This window comes from Mustela nigripes, chromosome 3, assembly GCF_022355385.1.
Source record: "Mustela nigripes isolate SB6536 chromosome 3, MUSNIG.SB6536, whole genome shotgun sequence".
Lineage (NCBI taxonomy): Eukaryota > Metazoa > Chordata > Mammalia > Carnivora > Mustelidae > Mustela > Mustela nigripes.
Genome location: NC_081559.1, coordinates 61,332,016 through 61,357,755, shown reverse-complemented (window position 1 = coordinate 61,357,755; position 25,740 = coordinate 61,332,016). Strand labels below are relative to the sequence as shown.

The following is a 25,740-nucleotide window of genomic DNA, read 5'->3' as shown; positions in this document are numbered from 1 at the left end:
GTATATATTCATGTAATACTGTATGTATTTTAAAACAAACTAGAGTCAGGCAATTTATAAACTCCGGCTTATAAATAGAAAACGTCTACCAAATGCTCAACAAACGTGTTCAATGCTACTGAATCTCTTCATTTTCTTTACAATGCATCTGTCACTTTCTTTATGTTAAACTATTTCCACTGAACATTATAAATTTATATTCCTCTCTCTCTCCCTCCTCCCCGTTAAGCTGGGGAGCTGTTGTTGTTGACACAAAAACATTTTCCAGAAAAGGAATTTAACAGAGTTTAAAGTTGCTACATCCCTAAGAGTTTGTAATGTGAGAATGGAGAGAAAAGCTATTACATACTCCCAAGAGTTTTAAGTTTAATAAGTTTCATGCTTGAAATGAGAAAAAATGAGGAAATAAAGTAATTCACCCACAGATACCTTGTGTTCTTTCTTTGGCCTCCGGCACATTTCAAAACCCATAGATAGGGCACCTGGGTGGCTCAGTGGGTTAAAGCCTCTGCCTTCAGCTCAGGTCATGATCCCAGGATCCTGGGATCGAGCCCCACATCGGGCTCTCTGCTCTGCGGGAAGCCTGCTTTCTCCTCTCTCTCTGCCTGCCTTCTGCCTGCTTGTGATCTCTGTCTGTCAAATAAATAAATAAAATCTTTAAAAACAAAACAAAACAAAACAAAAAAACAAAGATAATCTTACTTAAAACATCTTAGGTTGAAAGTAATATAATCTTCAAAATAAAAAGAAAAAACAAATGAATAAAAAGGAGATTTACTGAAAAGACATTTCACAGCATCCAAAGAAATGATAAAAAAAAAAAAAATCCTTAGAAAGACAGAATCTTCCTAGTTGCACCATTAAATAATTCAACTTTCACATATCAATCTCTATGTCTTTGGTTTGGATTTATAAAAGAGAATCTGATTGATCCAGCTGGATCTTCGTCCTTCATCCCCTGTGACCAGAAAGGTAAGGTGGCAGAGCTGGAAAAATGCTTGACAAATGCCTGGTGTGTGGGGACACGGGGTATGATTTGGGGATAGTTCTCATGGGAAAGACAGCCACAAGATCCAAGTTGTCCTGAACCCTTCAGAAAGGCTACATAGTAGATTGTCATTCATTCAATTTCACAGCGATATTTAATAAACACCTGCTATTTTCCTGTCTACATGGGGGTGGTAGCACCCTGGCACTTTCCCCGATTTTGACACAAATGATTGATTAATCTTGAGCAACTGACATCAAAGCCTTTCAAAGGCACCCAGATGCGTTGATGTCTTTATGGCTGGTAACCATCCTGAAAGTAGCCACCTGGATTCTTAGACATCTGCTCACTTGTAGAAAGACAAAAACACAAGTATTTGTCTGCAACAGGCCATTCTGTGACAAGTCATTATGTCACAGGGATACCTAAATGATAGCCAGCTTTGTCTGGTGACAAGACTTCCTCAGTATCCTGATTCGTATCAAACTCAAGTCTGGCACAAAGCCTAGTCCGGCACTGGGCATGTGACAGGCCTGAAGCACACACTTACTTATTGATTGACTTGATTGTCTTAATATTTCTAGTGATTAATTTAATCAGGACTTGCAAATGGTCCTCGAGTAAGAATTAGATTTTCAGTTTCAGATAATTATTCCACATGTTATAGATCTCACTCCCAGCACTAACAAATTATTCATGATCATACAGACAGGACTGTTACCTCTACAAACTTTCTACGATGTCTATTTCTCCAAGGTCTTTACTGCCTTCACAGAAGACTCTTCAAGCATAGCACTTTTTACTTCGTGTTCTTTGACTTGTTGTTTTTCCCTATTTCTTTGTAGCTGCTATTTAAGAGACCTCTTTTGTTTTTCCTCCCTGAGATTCTGATTTTTTCAGGCAAGAAGTTGGGTAGACTAACCACTTTGATCAGTGAGTAAGCAGTATCTGGATGTCAGATCATTTCAGTACCATCTGGAAATAGTTAAGTAAATAGTTAAGTAAAGTTAGGTGATGTGAGAATAAATCATTGTGCTTTTTAAAAAAAAAAAGGACAAAAGTCACTAAATGCCCCAGGGATTCTTTACGTACGAAGTTAAAAATTATGTTGGGTAAATTCTAGCAGCTAAAGTCTACTCGATTTTCCTTCTGAGGTATTGGTAGATATTTAATTACAATTTAAAAAATTCAGGGGGCACTTGGGTGGCTCAGTGGGTTAAAGCCTCTGCCTTTGGCTCAGGTCATGATCTTAGGGTCCTGGGATCGAGCCCCGCATCAGGCTCTCTGCTCAGGAGGGAGCCTGCTTCCCTTCCTCTATCTCTGCCTGCCTCTCTGCCTACTTGTGATCTCTCTCTGTCAAATAAATAAATAAATAAATAAATAAATAAATAAATAAAATCTTTAAAAAAAAAAATTCAGGCCTCTTGCTTCTGAAGGAAATTTCCTTTGGACAAGGGAAAACAATTGCCAGTGCTTAAGTCACTGTCTGATAGAGAAAGATAGTTTATTTTTGGAGTGCGAATAAATGAATATACTGGTGTGAAGGAAAAAGAGTGATGTCTGGTTGTAACTGTCGCTTGTGTGATATATGTAGCCACCCAGAGAGGAATCAGCCTCATTATTCTCCAGTGATAAGAGGCTTGCAGAAGAGGGTGCTTTCTTACTGGCTTGTCTTCTCTGACCAATCTAATTTTGGTTAGGATAGTCAGGTTTCATTTAGTTCAGCTATCTTTATATGTGGCAGACACACCTAGGGTGACCCCCTTCCCCTTAGCTATGCCACCTGATGTAATTCCGTTTACCTGAATTCCAGCAGAACCTCTCACTTGTTTTTAACCATCGACACATGGCAAAGGTGAAGGAATTTTGCATATGTAATAAAGATACCTAACTGATTTAATTGTATTTAAAAACTTTGTTCGATTGTTTTTAGAGCAGTTCTAAGTTCACAGCAAAATTGAGAGGAAGGTACAGGGGTTTTTCCATATGCCCCTTGCCCCTACACATGCGTCACCTCTCCCATCATCAAGATCCCCTACCAGAGTGGTACAAGGTACATTTGCTACAACTAATGAACCTATATTGACACATCATAATCACATTACAGTTCACTCTTGGTGTTTGGCATTCTATGGGTTTGGACCAATATATAATGATGTGTATCTGCCATTACAGTGAATCTGGAGACTCGAAGCAACAAAGACTCCTGCTGGCCTTGAAGAAGCAAGCACCCACGGGTTCTGTAGCTGTAAGGAACTGAAATCTACAAACAACCACATGAAGGTTGAAGGGGCCCCCAAGCATCAGATGAGACCCCAGGACTGGCCGATAGCTTGACTATAGTCTCGTGAGACCCTGAGCAGAGGACCTAGGTAAACCGTGCCCAGATTCCTTACCCATGGAAATTGTGGGATAACAAACATATACGTTGTTTGAGTTACCACATTTGTGGTTGTTACTCGGCAACTGGAAACCAGTGCACTATAACAATGTCTAAAAGTTATTCCATGGGAAGGACAAAAAGATATTTCATTTGTTGGCCTTAGAATGACTGAATTGAAGCACCTTAGGAAAATCTGTGTATGCCTTATATGTTGACTATAGAGTAGGTTCCGACGTATTTCCATTTCTTTCTAAGTAAATGTCTGTGAATTTTTAGATTCTCTTGCCAAGCTCCACGCTGAGTTTTTTCCCAAACCGTCTGTCCTGGAATGCCTGTTTCTCGTTTCACAGAGGACTTAGTAGAAAGACCATTCTGATTTTGCTCAGAGTGTGGTCTTTATAGTTTTTATCAGGTGATTCTGAGGAAGGCTTAGCTTCCTGTTAGTGTGCCTTGGAAAATGCTGACTGCTGACTTTATAAATTAACCCAAGAATGGTGGTACAATGCTGTAATTATATTGTACTAATTAGAATGCTTTGAATCAGATTTGCTTTGGGGACTATGTTTTCTTGGGCTAATTTTTCTCTGCTGCAATTGGGACCTGTTGTTTACAATAGCAGGAGGACATTCTTTTTGTAGGAAGAGTAACTTTTTGTAGGAAGAGTAGGTTGAAGCTAAAAATAAATATTCCACACATGTGAAAGCATGACCCTTCCTGTGTGACTTTGTTAGAACTCCTGGCCACAGTAGCTCAGGGAGATTATGGTCTAATTATTTTATTCCTAATACTACTTCAACAAATATAGCTTTATTAATGAATACATGATGATTTATCTTATGAATTAGGGAAGGAATTTAATACATGAGCTGAGTTGGGCAGCCAGATTTTATTGTGCTCATGAAAATATGGATAAACACTTCAAGAACATCTCAAGTACTTACAGTAATAATAAAAAGTTATTTGAAACTATGTACTTGGATATTTTGTTCATCCAGTTTTATGTGACTTCCTGAAATGTTTTCCATTCACCATTTCTTTGGCCTCATAATTTATTTGTGTTGGTTTGGATTTTCAGCTATGAGGTCTTCAGCGTTCAAGGAAAGAAATCTTTTCTTAATAAAGATGCTTCACAAACTGTTTTTTCCAAAAGAGATACATTCAAATGTAAAACTTTGTTTTCCAATGTTTCCAAATGGTACAGTTGCTTCTATTTTTTCACATCTAAAATAGATGCAAAATAAGCACAAAATGTATTTGCAAAGGTAACTCTCCGACACCACCAAAAAAAAAAAAAAAAAAAAAAATGCTTGTCATGTTTCGTAATGGAAGTAGCGCCCCCTAGTGGGATAGCGTTGCAATAATATTAACGAATTTTTTCCATATACATTTTTATTGAAATGAAATTCACGTAATTATATTAAAATGTTCAATGCAGTGGCACTTAGTGTACCCAATGTGTTGTGAAACCATAATCTATCTTTAGTTTCAAAACTTTTAAATCGCCTCAGAAAACATCCCATGACTAGTAAGCAATCACTCCCTATTCTGCCCTCAGCATCCTCTAGCAAGTTCTAACCTGCTTTCTGTCTGTATGGATTTGCTTATTCTGAATATGTCACATAAAAGAAATCATGCAGTACCTTTTATTCTGGAATCTTTCATTTAGCATGATGCTATTGAAGTCAATTCAAGTTGTAGTATGTATCAGTACCTCATTCCTTTTTATTGTTGAATAATATTTCATTGTATATCTACTCTACAGTTTATCTCTTCATCCAATGATGGGCATTTGGGGTGTCTCAACCTTTTTTGCTGAGTAATGTTAAAAACATTTGTGTACAAATTTCTGTGTGTGTATGTTTTGTCATTTCTCTTGGGTGTATACCTATGAGTGGAATTGCTGGGTTGTACGGTAATTCTGTGTTTAGCTTTTTGAGGAAGAGGAACCATCAAAAAAGGCCAACCAAGACACATAGGAATATAGTTTCCTAAAATATTGGTTGGTATTACAAGAGAATGCTTTTTAGTTTTGGAAAATAATGGCAATAGTTATAAGCCCATTCATAGTTCATTTTAATAGTGCAATCTTTTATAGGAAGCCTTTCTAGAATTGAGTATGGGGTGATAATTCCTTTTACCACTAAAGATTGGCTTCAATAACATACAATAAGATTGTCAATTAAAAATATGTGATGTATTTATGTAGAGAAAACAGACAAAAAATCAATAAAGATGAATTTTGAATGACATAATCAATAAACTTAATCTATTAAACATATATAAAACACTGCAATAACTGAATAATACACTTTATTTTCAACTACATGTGAAACTTACATTTGCTAGCTGCAGAACTACAAAGTAGCCCCCTCCCAAAGTTAAATTATTAAAATTATGCAGAGAATATTATCGGAACAAAGGGAAAATAAATTAGAAGTCAAAACAAACCTATCTAGAAAATTCCTCGAATATTTGGAAATTAAGCAGTACTTGCCTGAATTTCTTATAAAATAAGAAGAAATCACAACAGAAATTCAAAAACATTTTTAACTGAATGGTAACAAAATAAAATGTAACAGAATTTGTGGAATGTTACTAATGTCATGCTTAGAAATTTAGAGCCTAGTCTAAGACATTTACTAAGAAAGGAATAAAAGCTGAAATTTTTTGTTAATAATTTACAAAGTAATAGCAAATTAGAAGCAGGGAACTAGAAGTAGGAAAAGATAAATATAAAAGCAACCAAAATTAATAATGAAATAGAAAAGGACATACTGCAGAGAAGATTAAAAAAGCCAAAAGTTGTTTCTTAATATATAATAATTAATATAATACAATGTAATATAATCAATATTGGGGAAAGGGTTTTTACTACAGATCCTACAGAGTTTTAAAAGATAATATTAAGTTATTAGTAATTTTATAAAGTGAATAAAATTGAAATCTTACTTGAAAAGTTAAATCATTAGAAAAAAATAATTTTGTGGCAACTGAGACCAGAAGAAGCAGTAATTACATGATTAAAAAATTGAACGCAAAAAGCAAATCAGGCTTAAAAGACTTCATAAGTCATCCAAATATTAAGACAAATTAACACCTATTTAAGATTTTTTATTTATGTAGTTGACAGAGGGAGAGATCACAAGTAGGCAGAGAGGCCAGAGAGGCTGGCAGGGGAGGGGGAAGCAGAGTCCCTGCTGGGGAGAGAGCCCGATGCCAGGACCCTGAGACCATGACCTGAGAGGAAGGCAGAGCCTTCCTGAGCCACTGAGCCACCCAGGGACCCCAATTAATACCTATCTTATTTAATCTGTAGCAGAGGACAAAAAAGGAGAAAACCTTTCCCAACTTGTTTTAAGAGCATACCATAACCTTATGACCTAAATTTAACAGGCACATTAAAAGAAGGAAATACTGGGAGCCAAGCTGTTTCACAGATGTAAATGTGAGAATCTGAAACAAAATATTAAAGAACTAAATATTGCAATATATGAAATTGATAATGTAAATGACAAAATTGGAATCAATTCCGTGAGAATAATTAGGATTAACATTCTAAAAGCAATCAATACCATTTACCATAACACCAAAGTAAAGAATAATAACAGTAATATGATTATCTAAATAAGGTACAATAAAAATTCAATAAAGTTCAGTGTGCACTAATGATTTTGAAAACTCTTAGAAGATTACGTATCACAGTGATTCTCTTTAAGTTGATAATGTTTATCTATTTTAAAAATTTATACCAAACAACATACTTAATCTTAATAGGATTGAAAAGAGCAGAAATCAATGAATAGAAAACTGAAAAAATGTAGAGAAAATCAATAAACCAAAAGTTGATATCTTGAATACATTAATAAAATTGAAGAACCCTTAGATAAGCTAATCAAGAAAAAGATAAATTACAAATTTTCAGTACCAGGAAGGAATAAAGGGACGTAACTAGTGATTCCACAGATACTGAAAGCATAATAATGGAATGACATGAACCATTTATGCAGTAAATTGGATGAACAAATTCTTTAGAAAAATGCAATTTACCAAAACAAAAAAAAAAGGGAAAAATCATAAAAGCCCTATATCCATTAAAGGAAAAAAAATCTTTAATTAAAAAGTTCCCCACAAAGAAGACTCAAGTCCCATGTGGATTTTCTAATGAATTCTATCAATATTTAAGGGAGAGATAATTCCACTCCTACAGAAATTCTTTCAGGAATGGACAATTTTTAACTTATTTTATGAATCCAGCATTATCCTGATACCAAAAGCTGACAAATTACCCAGAAAAAAAAAAAAAAAAACAACACTAAAAATAAAAAAGGGACAGTTAAAAACATGGGAGAAAGATTTAGAAATTTCAATATATAACCCTCAGGAGTTTTAGTTGGAGAAAATAGAAGAATATAGGGTGTGGAAATATTTGTTTCCTGAAAGCTAAGAATTTTTGTGAAATTTTCTGAATTATAGATATGAATAATGTTTCAATCCTCAAATTACATTAGCATAAATTCTGTAGCATAGTAATAAAAGCGATTTCATAATTAGACTAAAAAATTTTTGAAACACCAGAATAATTATAATCTAAACTATTCCATTAAAAATATGACCGGGCTCCTTGGTGGCTGAGATGTCTAAGGGTCTGACTCATGATTTTAGCTCAGGTCGTGATCTCATGGGTTGTATGTTTGAGCCCCACATTGGGCTCTGCACTCAGTGGAGAGTCTGCTTGGGAGTTCCCCCTCATCCCCTCCCCTAACTCATGCTCTCTCTGTCTCTCTTTCTTTATAATAAATAAACTTTAAAAAAATTTATTTCTTTGATAGACAGATCACAAGTGGGCAGAGAGGCAGACAGAGACAGAGAGAGGAGGAAGCAGGCTCCCCACTGAGCAGAGAGCCTGATGAGGGGCTTGATCCCAGAACCCTGGGATCATGATCTGAGCTGAAGGCAGAGGCTTTAACCCACTGAGCCACCCAGGCACCCCAATAAACTTTTTTTTGTAACCAGCTGAAATAAAGCCATTTTCAGAAAAAAGAAAAAAAGAGTCAGTTTACTACCCACAGATATTACTAAAAGAATTTCTTATGTATTTCAAGAAGGAAATGGCGGGGGGAGGGGTGCCTGGGTGGCACAGTCAGTCAAGCTACCAACTCTTGATTTCAGGTCGGGTCATGATCTCAGGATTATGAGATTAAGTCCCACATCGGGCTCCAAATTCAGGTGCTCAGGGTGTGGAGTCTCTTGGACTCTCCTTCTCCCGGTGCCATACCCCTTAAACAAATAATTCTTAAAAATGAAAAAAGAAAGAAAGAAAGAAATAGAACACAAAATGTAGTAGACCGAAGAAACATATTTTAGGAAGGACTGATTAATAAGTAAGTCTGAGCACTGACTACACAAATTCACCATAATACTGTTCAATTTGTTGGGTGTCAGACCAAGTAGAATTAAAGTAGTAGACAAAAATCACATCAAAAATGGACAATAATAGGGGCGTCTGGGTGGCTCAGTGGGTTAAAGCCTCTGCCTTCGGCTCAGGTCATGATCCCAGGGTCCTGGGATCGAGCCCCACATCGGGCTGTCTGCTCAGGAGGGAGCCTGATTCCTCCTCTCTCTCTGCCTGCCTCTCTGCCTACTTGTGATCTCTGTCGTGAAAATAAATTAATAAAATCTTAAAAAAAAAAGATTTAAAAAAAAGGTGGGCAATAATATGCCCTCAGTCTAGGGAACTTCCTTGTTCCAGATAAGTGTACAAATGCTAGTTTTATTTCACTAGTTACGTTTGCATGTTAAAATTTAAGGGCAGGTGTGCCTGGTGGCTGTTAAGCATCTGCCTTTGGCTCAGGTCATGGTCCCAGGTCCTGGGCTCGAGCCCCGTATCAGGCTCTCTGCTCAGTGGGAAGCCTGTTTCTCTCTCTCCTACTCCCCCCGCTTGTATTCTCTGTCAAATAAATAAATAAAGTCTTTAAAAAAATTTTAAGAGCACTTATTTAAAAAGCAAAACAAAACAAAAAACAAGAGAAAAGGGAGGAAGGGAAGAAGGGAGACAGAGGGAACATGTGTAGCTTCCGGGCCAGTGCAGATGTGGGAGAGAGAATAGACATAACAAAATTAATCTAAAAGAGGACAAAAGGGGACAGAAGACAAAAAAGAAAACACTTGACAAATAAAAAGCACAGAATAAGGTAATAAAAAAATAAAACCAAATATACCTGTGTATAAAAGAAATACAAGTAGATTAAGACGGGCTATTAACAGAAAATGTTAGGTTTCTTTAAATCTATGTATATTCTTTTAAAAATATATACCAAAAGATAAGAACACAGAGATCTTTAAAAATAAAGAGATGGGAAAATGAGATCTCTGTGAAATATTAGCAAAAAGAATGGTCAGTGTAGTCCTCTTGCTATCAGATTAAGTAGGGACAAGTACATCTGATTTCACTGCCAATGTACTGCTCAAGAGTCATCAATCATTCCTCATTGCCAACAGAGTAAATCTCAGGGTCTTTAACTTGACATTCAAGGTTCTTCACCTCTGGCTATACCTTTCTTTTGGACAGTTAATTTCATCTTTGATCTCACAGCTCCTATCACAAAGTTCATATGTAGTAGACACTCAAATATTTATTTAGTCCAGATGACAGGGAAAAAAATTACCTATGCAATCATTCTAACATTTACTTGCATAACTTTTCCTCTTCAACTTTTCCCGAAGTATTTTTTCTTTAAAAAAGAAGAGAGGAGAAACATGTTTGCATTGTGCATCTAACATACTGACCACGACGCAAAACTTCTTTTCCTATGCGGTTTCCTTCCTCCTTCCTTCATTATTGTGACAGATACTTTATGAACCGGCTCTTCCCATTTTTGCACTCTCCTCCCTCCCTCGACTTCCCCCTGTTGTTCTTCCCTCTTTCCTTCTCCTCCGCCTTTCCGTCCATCCTCTCATTTTCTCCGCTCTTCTCGTTGTAAACCCATCTGTAGTACGCAGAACGCGGGAGAACATGTGCTTGTGAGAGATGCCCCAGAATAGAGACGTAGAGACTGGAAGTCTTTCCTGTTTAGATGTGTGACATGATAATGGCAAACTGGATGTATGTTTTATGGGGACTATCTCCCCTTGGTCCAGATTAATGGTTTTTACCCGACAGGGCATGTAGGATTCACCCGAAAGAGGGTTTTATGAATCCATAGTTTCCTAAACCACCTGTGTATTCATCTCACCCAATATGCACTAGGAATAATTGGGGAGCAGGTTGTGGGGTGTGTAATTTGAAAAAGCTCTCAAAAACAATACTGATAGAATTCCCTTTCACCAACTACAGTGTTAGAATAGAATCGCTGATATATAAATAGGTCAATGTCAGTTCCTTGCAGTATAAGATAAACGCCTCAAAGGCCACTATATTGGAAGCCCCACTTTATATGCAATGAATTATATAATGAAACTCTGAAATGGGAAAGGGGCATTTCCTGTAGAATGTTTTTTTCCTATTGGGCATACAGGCCCTCATTCACTGGCTTTCAGCCCTTAGTAGGAACCAGCATCAATGGCAATCCTTAAAAAAAAAATTTAGGTGTTTAAGTCTCAACCCAAGAAATATGAGTTCTGTTCGTCTGGTCTTGGTCCATACACTGGTATTTTTAAAAAAAGCTTCTCAAATATTTCTAATATGCAATCAAAATTGAGAAATATTTCCCGAACTGTTCATAATTAAGTAGAAAAATCTAATGTGTTTTTAATTATAATGTATGAAGACTTGAGATCTAAGCTCACCTAGAATTTTTGCCAAGGAAATTATAGAAATGAATATAATGATACACTATGGATTTTTTTTTATAGTGACAACAAATTACCAAGGGTTTAAAGTGTCTATAGAATGTAATTAATAAGAAATTGAGTGAACAGAAAAGAAACAAGAAAAGTATCCTGAATGAAAAACAAGAGCCAGAGGAAGGAATGTAAAATGCAGGGGAAAGTAGATCAAGAATACACAGGGAAGGGCTCCTGGGTGGCTTAGCCCGTTAAGCGTCTGTCTTCCGCTCAGGTTGTGATCTTGGGGTCCTGGGATGAAGCCCCACATTGAGCTCCCTGCTCAGCAGGAACCCTGCTTCCCCTCTCCCTGCCGCTCTCCTGCTCTCTCTCTGGCAAATAAATAAATAAAATCTTAAAAAAAAAAAAAAAAGGAATACACAGGGAAGAAACTGAAGTGAAAAGGAGAACAAAACAAAAACAGTAGGTAGACGGGAAGGAGAAAGGACACACAGCTTAAAATATTAGTCAATTTTTTTATTAAGTTTTGTAACTCTCCAGTACTCTACCCAATACCATATCTAGATTTTTGGCCAATATTAAAACTAGATATCCAATACACTCTTCTTAATTGATTTCCATTCCATGAAAAAATTTAAAGATGAATTATTATATTTAATGTGTATTCTTTACATTTATATTTTTTCTGATAGATCATTTTTACATGATAGAAATTTACCTTTAAATGGCATTTCAAAGATAGAAACAAAGACAGAACAATTAAATACAAAACAAAAGCAAAACCTTTATTCTTTTGGCTTGATTGTAATGTGGCTTACCGTTCTGTATGGTAATAGCATTTTCCTGCATGCATTTCACCAACACACTACAAGTCAATAGCTTTAGTATAAAGAATCTACATGTTAATGTTGCTTGTGAGAGAAAAACAAAATGTTTTGCTGTAACTGGTAATATGATTTCACTACCTGGCTTTGTGAGGAAAAAAAAAACCAAAACTTGGGTCCCATTAACATAACTGATACAGTTCTAGTGCCATACGGGTCAATAAGAGTAAGATCTATCTGGGTAAACGAACACGGGGAAAAAAGACCAACAATTTACTGAATAAAAAGACTAGATGGAAACATCTGATCCAAGCAATGCCAAGAATATCAACTGATCTTTCCTTAAGCCTCTTTTGATGATAAGGCGTTACTATTTGAAAGCCAATGAACGCTGGACTCAGTCTGAGATTTGTTTCACATTGAAATGTGTGCAAAGTTTACAGTACTAATAAAAAAGCGGAAACCTACACTGCGTCTTAGTCTTTGTTTCTTATTTTGTGAAGTGCTGCAATTTAAAAGTGCTAGGAACAGAAACTAACAATAGTGACTGTGACATCAACCTGAAGATACTTTTAATTTCTCATTTTATGTACAAAAGGCTGAAAAATAAAATAAAATGAACTTTGTACAGTATTTATATTTTCTTAGAAAACTCTAACCATATAGTTTCAACAGATTTAAGCAGCTTGCAACATGTTCGTACAGTCGGGCTTTTTACCATAGAGTGTTCAATTAAGATTGGAAGAATAAAAAGCAAGAAGCTCTTCATTGTTTGCTGCAACCTATTGCTTAATGACATGAAGAATGAGGTCTTGGTCGAACAATTTGCTTCACTTTACCACTGACATATGGCTTCCCAGATTAGACTTCGGGACAGTGGAAGGAATAAGATACAGCAGCATAGGCAAGATAAACATGCAGCAGTGACAGCTTCAAACTATAATGGAACCAATTACATCATATTACCTGTTGAAAGCTTGCAAACTATACTTACTGTGGTACATATTTGATGCAATAAATACTGTGCTTAAGTCGTCATTTTTGTTTGCTCAAACATGCACCACTGGGTAAAATGACTATTTACAAAGCGGACTTTTCTTGTTTAAATTGACATATACTCTGTCAACCTCACCAAGAGCAGAAGATGGCTAAACAATACTGCAGGAAAAAAGCAGAGTCAACTTTATAAAGTGGTGGGGACTGCTTTTTGGTCAATTCAGGTTCTTAAAAGGATCAAAAGGATATTTTTAGTTTATGCCAAAGGACACTTATCAAAAATGGTATAGTCATGCTGCCAGGACTCGGAATGACTACGTAATGGTGTATGTGTTTCTCTGTGTATACATATATATGTATATACACGCACATATACATATATACATATATACATGTACATATAATGGATCATGTAAAAATAAAACGATTCTTCAACGCTCGTGAATTCTATGGAACATTTACAGGCACATTAAAATTTTTCTGGATGAGAAACCTTAAAAACATGAATAGCTATTTAAGCACCTCAAAAATCTAAAAACATCCTGAAACAAGAAGTAAACTCTTTCCTTTTGTGATGTGGGGTTTTTTTTTTTTTTTCCTCCATGTGTGAATGAGAAGTGCAGCATGCCTTCATTTAAAATATATCCAGTTATACAACAGAGAAATGCAGAATTCCCTACCTTTAATCCCTCTCCCCAAACATAAACCCATATACAAAAATAGTCACATATAATAGTAAACAACCTGGGAATTAAAAGAAAAAAGGTGATAAATTCACAGCATACATCTTGTAAAAATATGGCAGGTGTGGTAGTTAAATCATAAACAGCGGTGACAATTACTATCATCAAGTGTCACGTGTTGAATTTACATAAAAATTTAACTTCCCTCCCCCCTTTAAAGTGGTTCCTATAGTCTGAGTAGCCATTACATCTCTGCTCTTCAGCAGTGTCAGCTGGTTGTGAAAACAGAAACCTCCCGTCAATGCTGTTTTTCTGGTTTATTGAGTCCCAGTTTGCTGACCAGAGGTCTCTGTCTTGTTATAGGCACTGACCTTAAGTATACATTTGTAAAAACAGTCAGTTTGGCATAGACTTCCTGTGGGAGTCTTGTTGACACCAATACATCACCATCACAGGCTGTAAACAATTGATCACAAAATGGAATTATTCTTTGTTCCTTTTTACTTTTTACTTTCCCTGATATCTTTCCCTTTGTCTTCCTTTTCTGATTTGTCTTTTTCAAATTTTTCTTTTTCCGGCTTGGTCACACTATCATAGGAAGGTGGAGAAGTGGTAGAAGGCGTCACATCGGTTTTCTCTGGAGTTGAATTCTCATTTAGTTTGTCAATAAGGATTTCTTCTTTGATAGGTGTTCCCTCACCTTCTTTGCCTTTGTCTTTCTTGTAGATACACGAAACCTTTTTAACTTTTTGCTTCAAGAGGTAGCGTCTATAAGCCCTCTGGATAACGATAGCAGACACCTCCTCTTGTTTGCGTTTCAGAGTGGTTGTGATGGGCTCGTAGGAGACTTTGGAGGGGTTCGATGCCATGAATCGCTCCTCCATCTGTATTCGAAGGGCATCCATCTCTCCACTCTCACCCAAAACACGCTTTGTAAAGGCAAATAAAATATCGAGGCAGTGGATCCGGTCCCCACTGACCATGGGTAGGTCCATGGCGATGAGCTGGACTTTGTTTGGTTTGGCTATGAGAAGAGGAGGATCCAGGGCAGCTGCAAAATCAGAGAGCTTGGCGAACTCTATAAACTGGGTGGCATCAGGATCAAACTTTTCCCAAACCTCATAGAACATCTCGAAGTCATCCTCACTCAGGGGCTCTGCACTTTCTTCAGTAGCAACACTGAAGTTCTCCAGGATGACAGCGATGTACATGTTCACCACAACCAGAAATGATATGATGATGTAACTCACAAAAAAGAAAATCCCCACAGAGGGGTTCCCACAGTCTCCCTTAACTGAGCTTCCAGGGTGATCTTTTTCAGGGTCACAGTCTGGAGGTCCGCTATTAAGAATAGGTGCCAGCAATCCATCCCAGCCAGCGGAGGTGGTAATTTGGAACAGGCAGATCATGCTGTTGCCAAAGGTCTCAAAGTTGAACATGTCATCAATTCCAACTTCCCTCTTAACGTAGGCAAAGTTGGACATTCCAAAGATGGCGTAGATGAACATGACCAGGAAGAGCAGGAGGCCGATGTTAAACAAGGCAGGAAGGGACATCATCAGAGCAAAGAGCAACGTGCGGATCCCCTTGGCCCCTTTGATCAGACGCAAGATTCGTCCAATCCTGGCGAGCCGGATCACTCGGAACAGGGTAGGGGACACAAAGTATTTTTCTATCAGCTCAGCCAGAAACATGCCTGTGGAAAATCAAGAAATACAAACAAACCAGTGTTATATTTAATATAAGCTTTACTATGTTATATTAAATTAGTATTTAATTTATTAAGTTAATATTATATTAATATTTAGAAGTGAACGAAAATTTACATGCATCAGATAATCATTAATTTTATAAAATGTGGACATAAAGATTAGGTAAACACACACACGTACACACACAATCTGTGGTATTTGTTTAGCAAAAGGAAACTGGTGTGTTTAGTGTTAAAACATTAACCCCTGTATGCTAACTGAGGTTTCAATGGTCATTTTTCCTAGTTCAAGAAAAGCATCTATTGAAAGATTCAACCACTGAAGGCCTAAAGACATCACAAAGTATGGGGAAGCCCAGCAAAGGAGTGGACTTCCAGTTCTAAAATCCGGTTCTAGTATTGGCATAAGAACTAGTGGACAAGGCTTGTGATTTTTCGATCAGAATAGGATCACCATTGTGATCCATTTTATTTGGAAGGTGGCAAGAATGACGGATAGGAGAGAATCCAGGCTTTGGAGACAAACATACTTGTGGCTGAATTCTATCCCTTTTTTTGGCATCACTAAATGGTGATAGTATTATTATTAAATAACTAGTTATTATTAGTTATTTTTCTTAAACTTAGTACTTACTGAGCCTTTTCTCTGTTCTAGGCACGCTACTAAGTGCATCTACTTACATAATCTCATTTAATTCTCACAATAACACTTTACAGAAATATTCCCTGGAAAGCCAGGGTTTGGAGGTAACTTGCCGTAGATTACAGAGCTGGTAAGCGGTGGAAATAGGCCAGATCTGTATGATTCCTGAGTCTCATTTCTTAATCACTAATATGACCACCTCATAGCACTCTTGTGAAGATCAAACAGAATGGCATATTGCTTCAAGTGTTTTAGTCCACCAGAGAAAGCCATTTAAATAGTGGAATACTATTTTTTCCCCTCTGTGTATGTTTTCTTTTCTCAAATAGGCAGAACCTGGTCTTAACTCTCTTATATTTACTGCCAGTACCTCATTTAATGCTCTATACTTAATCAGTTAATATGTATTAATGAGTCTGTTTTAGTTTTTTGAACAAAATGTCTACTTCTGGAGAAAGAATATTACAAGCCCTAGAAACTATTTGAATCCAAAGATAAGATGAAGTTTATGTGTGTGAATATATGTGAGCAGGCATGCAAACTCTTCAAACTATCAATAGTTTATTTGTGGACAATTTGATTCCTTTTATTCATTTTTGGGTGCATGTGTGTGTGAATTATTTATTCAAAGCAGTACTTGTCTATACCACAGGAGTGTGAGTGACTATAGCAGTGTTATGACAAATTGCAGTTATTGTCTTCTGAAATGAGGCAAGATGATAAATGAAAGCTGAAAAACATAAAATCTTTTTTTTTTACACATCATTTCATGCACAGCATGCAACAAGAGAAATGACAAACTGAAGAAAGGACTATTAGACTTTTATCTGAAATTTTGGGATGAATGAGAAAGATTAGTAAGAAACACTTTCAAAGTTTTAAACAAATTTTCATTACTAACGTCCCTGAGTAAAATAATCTCTTCTTACCTACAATAGAGAGAATGACCACCACAAAATCAAAAATATTCCATCCGATGGTGAAATAGTAATAACGAAGAGAGATTAGTTTCAGCACACACTCTCCGGTGAACAGAACTATAAACACCAGATTAATCCAGTACAGAATGTTTGTCATCTCCTGACTCTGGTCATCAGTTTCCACCATCATGGTGACCATGTTGAGGCAGATGAGGATCATGATGCTGATATCAAAGACTTGTTTGGTTACAAAATCAAAGACCATTCCTTGGAATTTGTTCTGGAACAAGGAATATGCAAAATTCAGTTAGAAACATAAAGAATATCAAATTTGACTTACCTGCTTTTACCATAGCAATATGAAAATGTAGCTTTTATAAGAACACACCATGTTTATCTAATACTTGGAAGAATAGTTTGTATATGGGCATATGCAACTTTTTTCAAATGTATTTTATTTATACTGTTCATATCAGATTTTATAAACTGACCGTAAGAACCACGTATCGTGTTCTCAGTGCCCATAACATCATCAGGGGTACGGCAGACAGTCAGCCAATATTTGCCACTATATCAAATCTTTGTTATCCCATGTATTGGAAGTTGGTATCAAAGCAAACTTCAATGAGCTAATAAATACTTTTCCAGCTTTTTCCCTCATGTTTATTTTTTTCTAGTTTCTGTTTTTATCGTCTTTCCCCAAAGCCAGAGCACCTTAAATTTCAGCTGTGAAGATGTTCTAAAAAATTGTAACTCAAGAAAAAGGACATATGTGGAACACCTGGTGAAATCCAATTAAATTCTGTATTCTATTTAAATGGTATTGCACCACGGTTGATTTCTTAGCTTTGATTACTGATCTATGGCTATGCCAGACTTTACAATAATGAAAAGCTTGGTGAAATCATATGGGGATAACTCTTCTGTAAGAATATATAATACTCTTTTAAAAAGGTATAGTCCACAATCAGATGTTCAAGTTTTTCCTTATGTGGTTTGGACCTTATTTCCAAAGACTAACTGGCTTTTTGTCTTGTTTATGAAATTAAGTCCTCATCTTACCAGTTCTGCTCATTTGGACCCTGTTTTGTACCATTTTGCCTACACCTGCTTGGTATTTCAGCCTTGACTTAACTTGCACTAGGCTGTTCTCTAGTTTCTTAACTAGAAACACTGATGATCTGTTACCTTCACACTTCATAGGCTGCTTTCCCAGATCTTGACATGTTTATCCATCTGGATTCCCTGTACGAGTGTTCTGACCTCTCCCTGTTGAGAGGCATCCATTACTCCCTATGGAAGTTCTTGGACATCAAACACCACCTGTTTGTTGTATTTTTCTCTTTTTTTCTTAGTAGATATCTGGTTTGCTGGACCGGACTTCTATTGCTTCAGCTGAGCCTGTCCTTCAAGAGCCTTCTTCAACTTGATGAATGTGAGTAATTCCAGTTCCAAGCCCTTCCTTCTTAGTGTTTATTTACTGTAGCTTACCTTTCCAAGTCTCCTATGTTTCTTTTATTTCTACCCTTCTGATATTTCCTATCCCTCTTAATAAAGTTTGCAGATTATACTGTGTCATTTTGTCTTGTCTCCTTGTACTGAAACAGACTTCCCTCACTCCTTCTCTGGTGACAGTAAATTCAATTTGAAGTTTTAAGCACTTTGTGTCCTCAGAAAACTTCATGTTTACATTTGTCATAAAATTGATGCCACTGTATTGCAAATGGTTTGTTCTTATTTATTTTAGTTTTCTCTTCTAGCTGTTTGAAGGCTTTGCAAAGACAGAGCAGTGTCATTTTTCTCATAGATACAGCATCTAGAGTGTAGTGTGTTCAAAACTCCTTAAAATCAGAAGCTTTTTTTTTTTTTAATCAATAAAAAGCTCCTTAGATTTTCTGCTCATGTAATTTTCCAATGGGTCACTTTGAAGTATAACTCCAATCCCCAATCACTAATCACTATCTCCAATTTAAACCCCAAGGTGTAGTATATGCTGAAGGAAGCTACATAACCCTGGCAGCCTTGTTCACCAAAGATTTATGTTCTCTCACTTCATCTTGGCCCTTGACAGTGATGACGAATCCTTTATCCCTCACTTGTTCCAGGATAGTTCCAAATTTCTAAAAAATCCTCTATTCTTTCGCCTTCTTTTCTTTTTTGAGAGCATCAAAATCAGTGTAAAGAAATATTCTACTTCTTTTTGCATTCATATTATCTTGACTTTTCACACATATCTTTCATATATTACTCCATATTCATTAGAGGACTCAGTCCCTCTCACCTTTAAATCTAACCTAGACCATTCTATTCTTGACCCACATATTATGTGTGATTTTATTCTATATTCCCTCTCTTCACATTCTTCTTCTCCAGAACTCTTGCTTTGCTTCAAACCTAAACCTCTCTCCAAACAAATCCTAAGAAACTTTATTTTAGGGGCGCCTGGGTGGCTCAGTGGGTTAAAGCCTCTGCCTTCAGCTCAGGTCATGATGTCAGGGTCCTGGGATCGAGCCCCACATCGGGCTCTCTGCTCAGCAGGGAGCCTGCTTCCCTTCCTCTCTCTATGTCTGCCTCTCTGCCTACTTGTGATCTCTGTCAAATAAATAAAAAACCTTAAAAAAAAACTTTATTTTACTACTTCTAGATATTCATTCTCTCCCCATCTCCTTTCGATTGCCAGCTTCTGCAAGCTAGCATCTCTAATTTTTGTCTCCATGCTGTCCCTTCTTCATATCCTGCATGACACTGGTCATCCAGCGTGTATGGCAAAAACTTTTAAGTTCTCTTTGTTGGGTCCTTCTTTGTCTCCCTTATCCAATTAATAGAAAACCTTTAAATTTCACTCCAGTGACAGCTCACAAATCCACCCACTCTAATTCATCTCCACACCACTCTGGTTCAGGCTACCTCTCAAACAGCTACCTCTGAAACAGCTCCAAAGAAGGCTACAAAGCATACACATTGTCCCTATCAATACTGGTTGAGTGATCTTTACAAAACAGAGAATGAACAGGTCCCCTTCAACAGTTCCCCAATGCTCTAAGGATAAGAGACAATTTTTAACGTGGCTTACAAAGTTCAAAAAAATCTGGCCCATCCTAACTTCTTCATTCTCAGCACATCCCAGTGAGCCCTCCCTCTGTACTCCAGCCTCACTGGCCTTCCTACCTCAGGGCTTTCACACAAACACTGCCCTTCTCCTAAAGGGCTCTTCTCCTGACAACAATTTCCTGTGGCAACCAAGCAACTATTGGCAAATATATAATTAGAATAGCCATAAAAAATCATGAAGAGAATGATGTCATCAGATTTAGAAGCAAGATGCTAGGGGAAAATATGAAATATTTTTAAAACCAGAAAAAAAACAAAACCTGTGACTTGTTTCATAAAGGATTCCATGTAATCACCAGAGTGGGATAGAAAATGGGGCATATGGGAGATGTACTGATTATTTCAATTGGTCCCCACTGCACTCTGTGAACATTCACTATTTCACTATGTCAATTCATTCATTCACTATCATGTTAATTCATTCATTCACTATTTCACTATGTCACTATTTCACTATGTCAATGAGGAGCTTCTAGTAATGTAGAGAAGAAAACATATGCATATGTATGTATGTATGTTTTCTTCTCTACATTACTAGAAGCTCCTCATTGACATCTCTACATTACTAGAAGCTCCTCATTGACATTGGCATAGAAGTGTGAATTTTTTAAATTTACATTATTTTATATGCATATATATCACAGCTATATTATATATTTTGTGCTTATGACATATATATCACATATACTTTGGCTAAGATAAAAATTTTGTTTTGCAAATTCATAAAAATACTAGTGTCTGGCAATTCGGACTGTATAAGTGATAAATAGCAGATCTTTCTGGGAATTAAAGCATATTATTTTATTAACATATAATGTATTATTTGTTTCAGGGGTACAGGTCTGTGATTCATCAGTCTTACACAATTCACAGCTCACCATAGCACAGACCTTTCTCCCAATGTCCATCACCCAACCACCCTATCCCTTTCCTGACCCTACCCCCCCCGCAACCCTCAGTTTGTTTCGTGAAATTAAGCATCTCTTGCGGTTTGTCTCCCTCCCTGGCCCCATCTTGTTTCGTTTTTTTCCCCTCCCCAGTCCCCACGACCCCCCACTCTGCTTCTCAAATTCCCTCCATCAGAGAGATCATTTGATAATTGTCTTTCTCTGATAGACTTATTTCAGAAAGCATGTTATTCTTACAGCCGGTCGAGGTATGGGTTTTTGTGGTTTCTTTGAACCCAGTTTTTTCATTGCATTGTAGTATTTCTTCTGTTCTTCTGTCATAAAAATGTCTTGACCTCCAAAGTAAAGAAATAAAACCAAAACTTGTTAAAATCATGCTAGCTAGAAAATCCACTTCAGTCGTTGTGTGAAAATTGGCTTCCACATGCTATTCTAGTGTTGCCAATCTTTGTATTTACAGAGACAGATGCATGTATTCCATCTATAAATTATTCTATATTAACCAGTCATATTTCTATACTAAAAATATCAATACATGCTATCTGAATTAGCAATTACTCAACTACTGTAATTAATTAAATAGTTCAAAATAATTTCAGAATTTTATATTCCTTCTTTTAGCTGATTGCGTTTTACTGCTAAAAAGAAACAGTATGAGATGTTTAACATTTTAGAATAAAGATAAAGCTTTAGTATACTTATCTTCTTTTTCTGTTGGTTGAAGTTATCTATGATGACACCAATGAAAAGATTCAGGGTAAAGAATGAACCAAAAATAATAAAGATGACAAAATAAAGGTACATATACAGATTGTCTTCATATTTGGGTTGTAATTCTACCTACAAAATATTAAGGAATGATAACTATTAGGACTACTACTTGTTTTATAAAAAAAGACATCAGCTATTTTCAATTCTCAAAGCATGTCTCAATTGTTGAAAATGGAAAAAAAAGATCAAGCATTGAACAGATTTTATGAAACATCAACACTATTGTGCTTGTTGAAGAGTCCTGCAAGACCATTCACTGATTTGACAAAGTGAAACAACTCACAGAAAGGTCTAGATAATTAAAATTAATTTCACCCAATAAATTTCTAGATTATGACTGCACTTTCTCTTACAGGCAAAGACTTCCAACAGGGTATGCAAAGTCAGGATTTCCCCTTCCTGCAGAAGAGATGTTTGAGTCACACTATATTATGTTAAAACCTTTAAAATTTATTCTCTCTGATTTGGGTTTTTCATTTATAAAATGAAAATAACAGAACCTTAACCTCAGAGGGTAGTTGGGAAGATTAAGCATATTAATACATAAAAAGAGCTTAAGGAAACAGTGCCTGGCCTATAGTAAGTGTAAAGGTTTGTTTTCTATTACACATTTCTTTTCATAGGCTAGAATTATTACTGTATGTGTAATAATCTGGGTACATCTGTAGGTCCATTCCCTTCTACAAATGAGTCTAAGATTCATCCTACTTAGTAGGCTTTAGGTATAGTTTCTGTAACAATGATGCCTTGTCTTATCCAGCACACTTTTGGTCAAAAAGAGAGTGACAACTGCTGTGCGCTTTGGTTGTGATCTTTATCTCAGGACTCACAGAACATTGTTCTAACCAATTCAGTTAACCAGTCACAGGTGGTAATAGATACAGGTAATGATCCATTGTGTCATCAAATCAGTTTAGAGGGTAATGGCCAACATGATATGTTTTTCTAATGGAAAATAGAGTAAAATGGAAAATATTAGAAATACTGTAAAAGTACCTATTCTTTGATGAGACTTTTATTACATTTATATGTGTATACAGTGAACAGTGATACAAAATGATATTTTTAAACATTTCAAAATTAAATACAATACATACAGAAAAGTGCACAGCACATTAAGTATAAAATGTAGTGATAAATTGTTATAAAGTGAATCTCATGGTACAGGACATTGTCAGGAACTCAGAAACCCTTGATGTATCCTTCCCAAACATAAACTCTATAATCCCTGCTAGAGGCAATCATTATCCTGAATTTTGTGGTAATTCCTTCCTTGTTTTTTCTTTAGAGTTAACAGGTAAGAAAGCATTCTTAGACAGATTAGTTTTGTCTATATTTTGTCTACTGGATACAATTGTTATAGCTGTTATATTTTTAGATTCATCTATACTGCTATGTATGCTGTACTCACTGTATAACATTCAATTATTTGTCCATTTCTACTACTTTTGAGTTGTTTCCAGTTTTTTGCTAGCTCAAAAAGTTATGTTCATTCTTGTACATCTTGTACATGGACTCTGCTATGCATGTGAACAAGTTTCTGTAGGATATATTGCTAAAAATGAAATTGCAGGGTTAAAGAATATCTTGAATTTTATTGAATGATGTAATAATGCCCAACTTCTTAGAAGAAATATTTATCCATTTTGTGTGGTCAGTATTACATAAGAGTTCTTACTGCCCTTTGTCCTTGACAATACTTGGTATTGTCATAATTTTTAATATTGACGATGAGGTAAATGTATAGTTAATGTCACGTTGTAGTTTAAACTTGCATTTCTCTGATAATACTGAGAGTAAGAGCAAACAACTTTTCACAATTTTAGTGTCCACTTGGATTTCATCATTTGTAAGTGCTTGAGTAATGTAGCAGATAGTGTCTGCTAAGTTACTAAGGAAGGAACCAAAAGAAAGATGCATATCAGGCTGCTGCTAAGGAAGGTAGAGAGAACTGTAAATGAATTAGTCAAAGAGGTAGGAAACTACCATAGAAGAAAGTGGTTATGAGCCCATTGTTTGTGGTCAGAGTTAAAAAACATGTACTACCACTTACCACATTGAGCCTATCTGTTTCAATAGTAAATGGAGTTAATATCAACCACAGCATAAACGTTGTTATTTAAGATTAACTGGGATAGTGTAAGAAAGCCCTTGGTAGAGTTAGTAGTAATAAGTAGTAAATAATTAGTATTATTCAAAAAAAAAAAAAAACAACCCATGACTGGGATTTCTGATAGCACTCACAAAGATACAATGCAGGGCACTTCGTTCTCATGCTTGCTCTCTCTCTTTTTTTAAATAAGGCAAAAAATTAAAAAAAAATTTTTTTAAAAAGCCAACAACTTGGGAATTCTTTCTTAGCTACCACTTGGCTATTGGTGCTAGCAAAATAACATTTTGAATTTAATTACTTTGTTCTGGCAATATACCAGAAGCCAATCTCTTTTTTTTTTTTCAAAATGTGATTTCCTTCCCCATTGTTGAATAGTGAAAAATTAATGAAAATTGTACAAAATTTTCAAAAGTGCTGAGGTGTGTAGGGCAGACGATGAAGGCCCCTTCCATCTATAACAAAATCCCACTTCCCAGAAACACTGTGAAGTTTTTGTTTGTTTTCTGTTTGTTTTTTTTCCACCAGTAGCCAGATTCTTCCTATTATAGGGAAGATAAAAAGATGGAAGAAATCTGTGACAGATGAAGAAAGTGCATGTTGAGGGTTTCTAAAGCACAAATGGCCACAAATCAGAGCCAGAAATAAAATGTCTCATTTTGCAAAATCAACAAAATTTTAAGTACAGGGTACCATGCTAGATACTAGAAAAGGTATGTTAGAAGATGTAGAGAAAAACATTCAAATCAAATTTTGGAAAAAATAATGTGAAGTTGAGTATTTTGTTTTTGTAATATAAACATTTTCTACACATTGATCCATTGTTTTTTATTAATAAATTACAATACTGTGGAAATATTCACTGGATCAAATTAGACAAACCTCTCTCTAAACAGACTTACATTTCGCGAATCAACAGCTGCATACATGATATCCATCCATCCCTTAAATGTGGCCTGTAAAAAAGTCATACCATTTAATTTTTTCCCCACAAATTATAATTTTAGAAAAGAAGTTAAGTATCAGATTGATTAATTCAATCATTCAAAAACAGGTACATAAAAGTTTGAGGTTAGTATTTGAAATCTGGGCAAAGTTTTATAATAGATGCATGGAAAATACTTCAACTTTACATTCTTCCATAAATCTATAATTATATCATGGTAGATTATAACACTATGCTACCATAAAAGCAATTATCAACAATCTTTGACTCTGACATATCTATAAGAACATAACATGAAATTTGATAAAATCACATCAGACAAGTTGAAAAATATGTTGCATTGTTTGATTTTAATGCTTTCCATCCTTATTCTTTTCTAAATGGTATTACCACCAATCACTAATCGTGAAGATTTATTCTTGAAAAATCTCCATATTGTTGATTATACTATTTTGAGTCATTATTCCATAAGATGAAGTAGTTGCCTAATCTGAAGACAAACATATTCAACTGCAATTTACTCTTTTAAATATTTGTGGGTTTTGTGCAGATACGTGCACCTAAAAACAAGTTTTAGACATTATTTTTCAGTTCCTTAGAACCACGGGATCTGTCCTTCCCCCTAATATTCATATAGCATTGGGTATCTTGGAGGTGGATCATCTCAGGGGGTGGTCGGTTGAGAAGCTGAATGGATTTTTATGAATTTCTAACAGACATCATAGACTTGATAGAATATTTTTACTTGCAGGATAACAAACACCGTATTTGAAGGAGTTCAAGCAAGAGGCAGGAAAGGGGGGAATCAGAGTAGATAGATGTCTGTGTGACAGATGTAAGGTGAGGAGTTTGGTTACGGCTGTCGTCAAGATTGGGTGGATGAAGGCCTGATGAGGATTTGGTACTGTCTGGTAGCTGAGGAGTACAGAAATCAATCACTCCCCACCCCCTCCACCCACACACT

At 36.0% G+C, this 25,740-nt stretch overlaps 1 protein-coding gene across 6 annotated transcripts in view; it reads right to left on the bottom strand.

Moving 5' to 3' along the window:
• Positions 1-11,648: 11,648 nt before the first annotated feature.
• LOC132013798 (sodium channel protein type 2 subunit alpha) overlaps positions 11,649-25,740 on the bottom strand; it is a 140,264-nt gene continuing 126,172 nt past the window's right edge. For all 6 annotated transcript variants that reach the window (XM_059394099.1, XM_059394098.1, XM_059394101.1 and 3 more), the window contains 5 exons: positions 24,733-24,786; positions 21,652-21,789; positions 21,187-21,291; positions 16,940-17,210; positions 11,649-15,352 (listed from right to left, as the gene is read on the bottom strand). In XM_059394099.1, the coding sequence (XP_059250082.1) occupies positions 14,157-15,352; positions 16,940-17,210; positions 21,187-21,291; positions 21,652-21,789; positions 24,733-24,786 (1,764 nt within the window). In that variant the 3' untranslated portion in view covers positions 11,649-14,156. The remainder of the gene's footprint in view (positions 15,353-16,939; positions 17,211-21,186; positions 21,292-21,651; positions 21,790-24,732; positions 24,787-25,740) is intronic.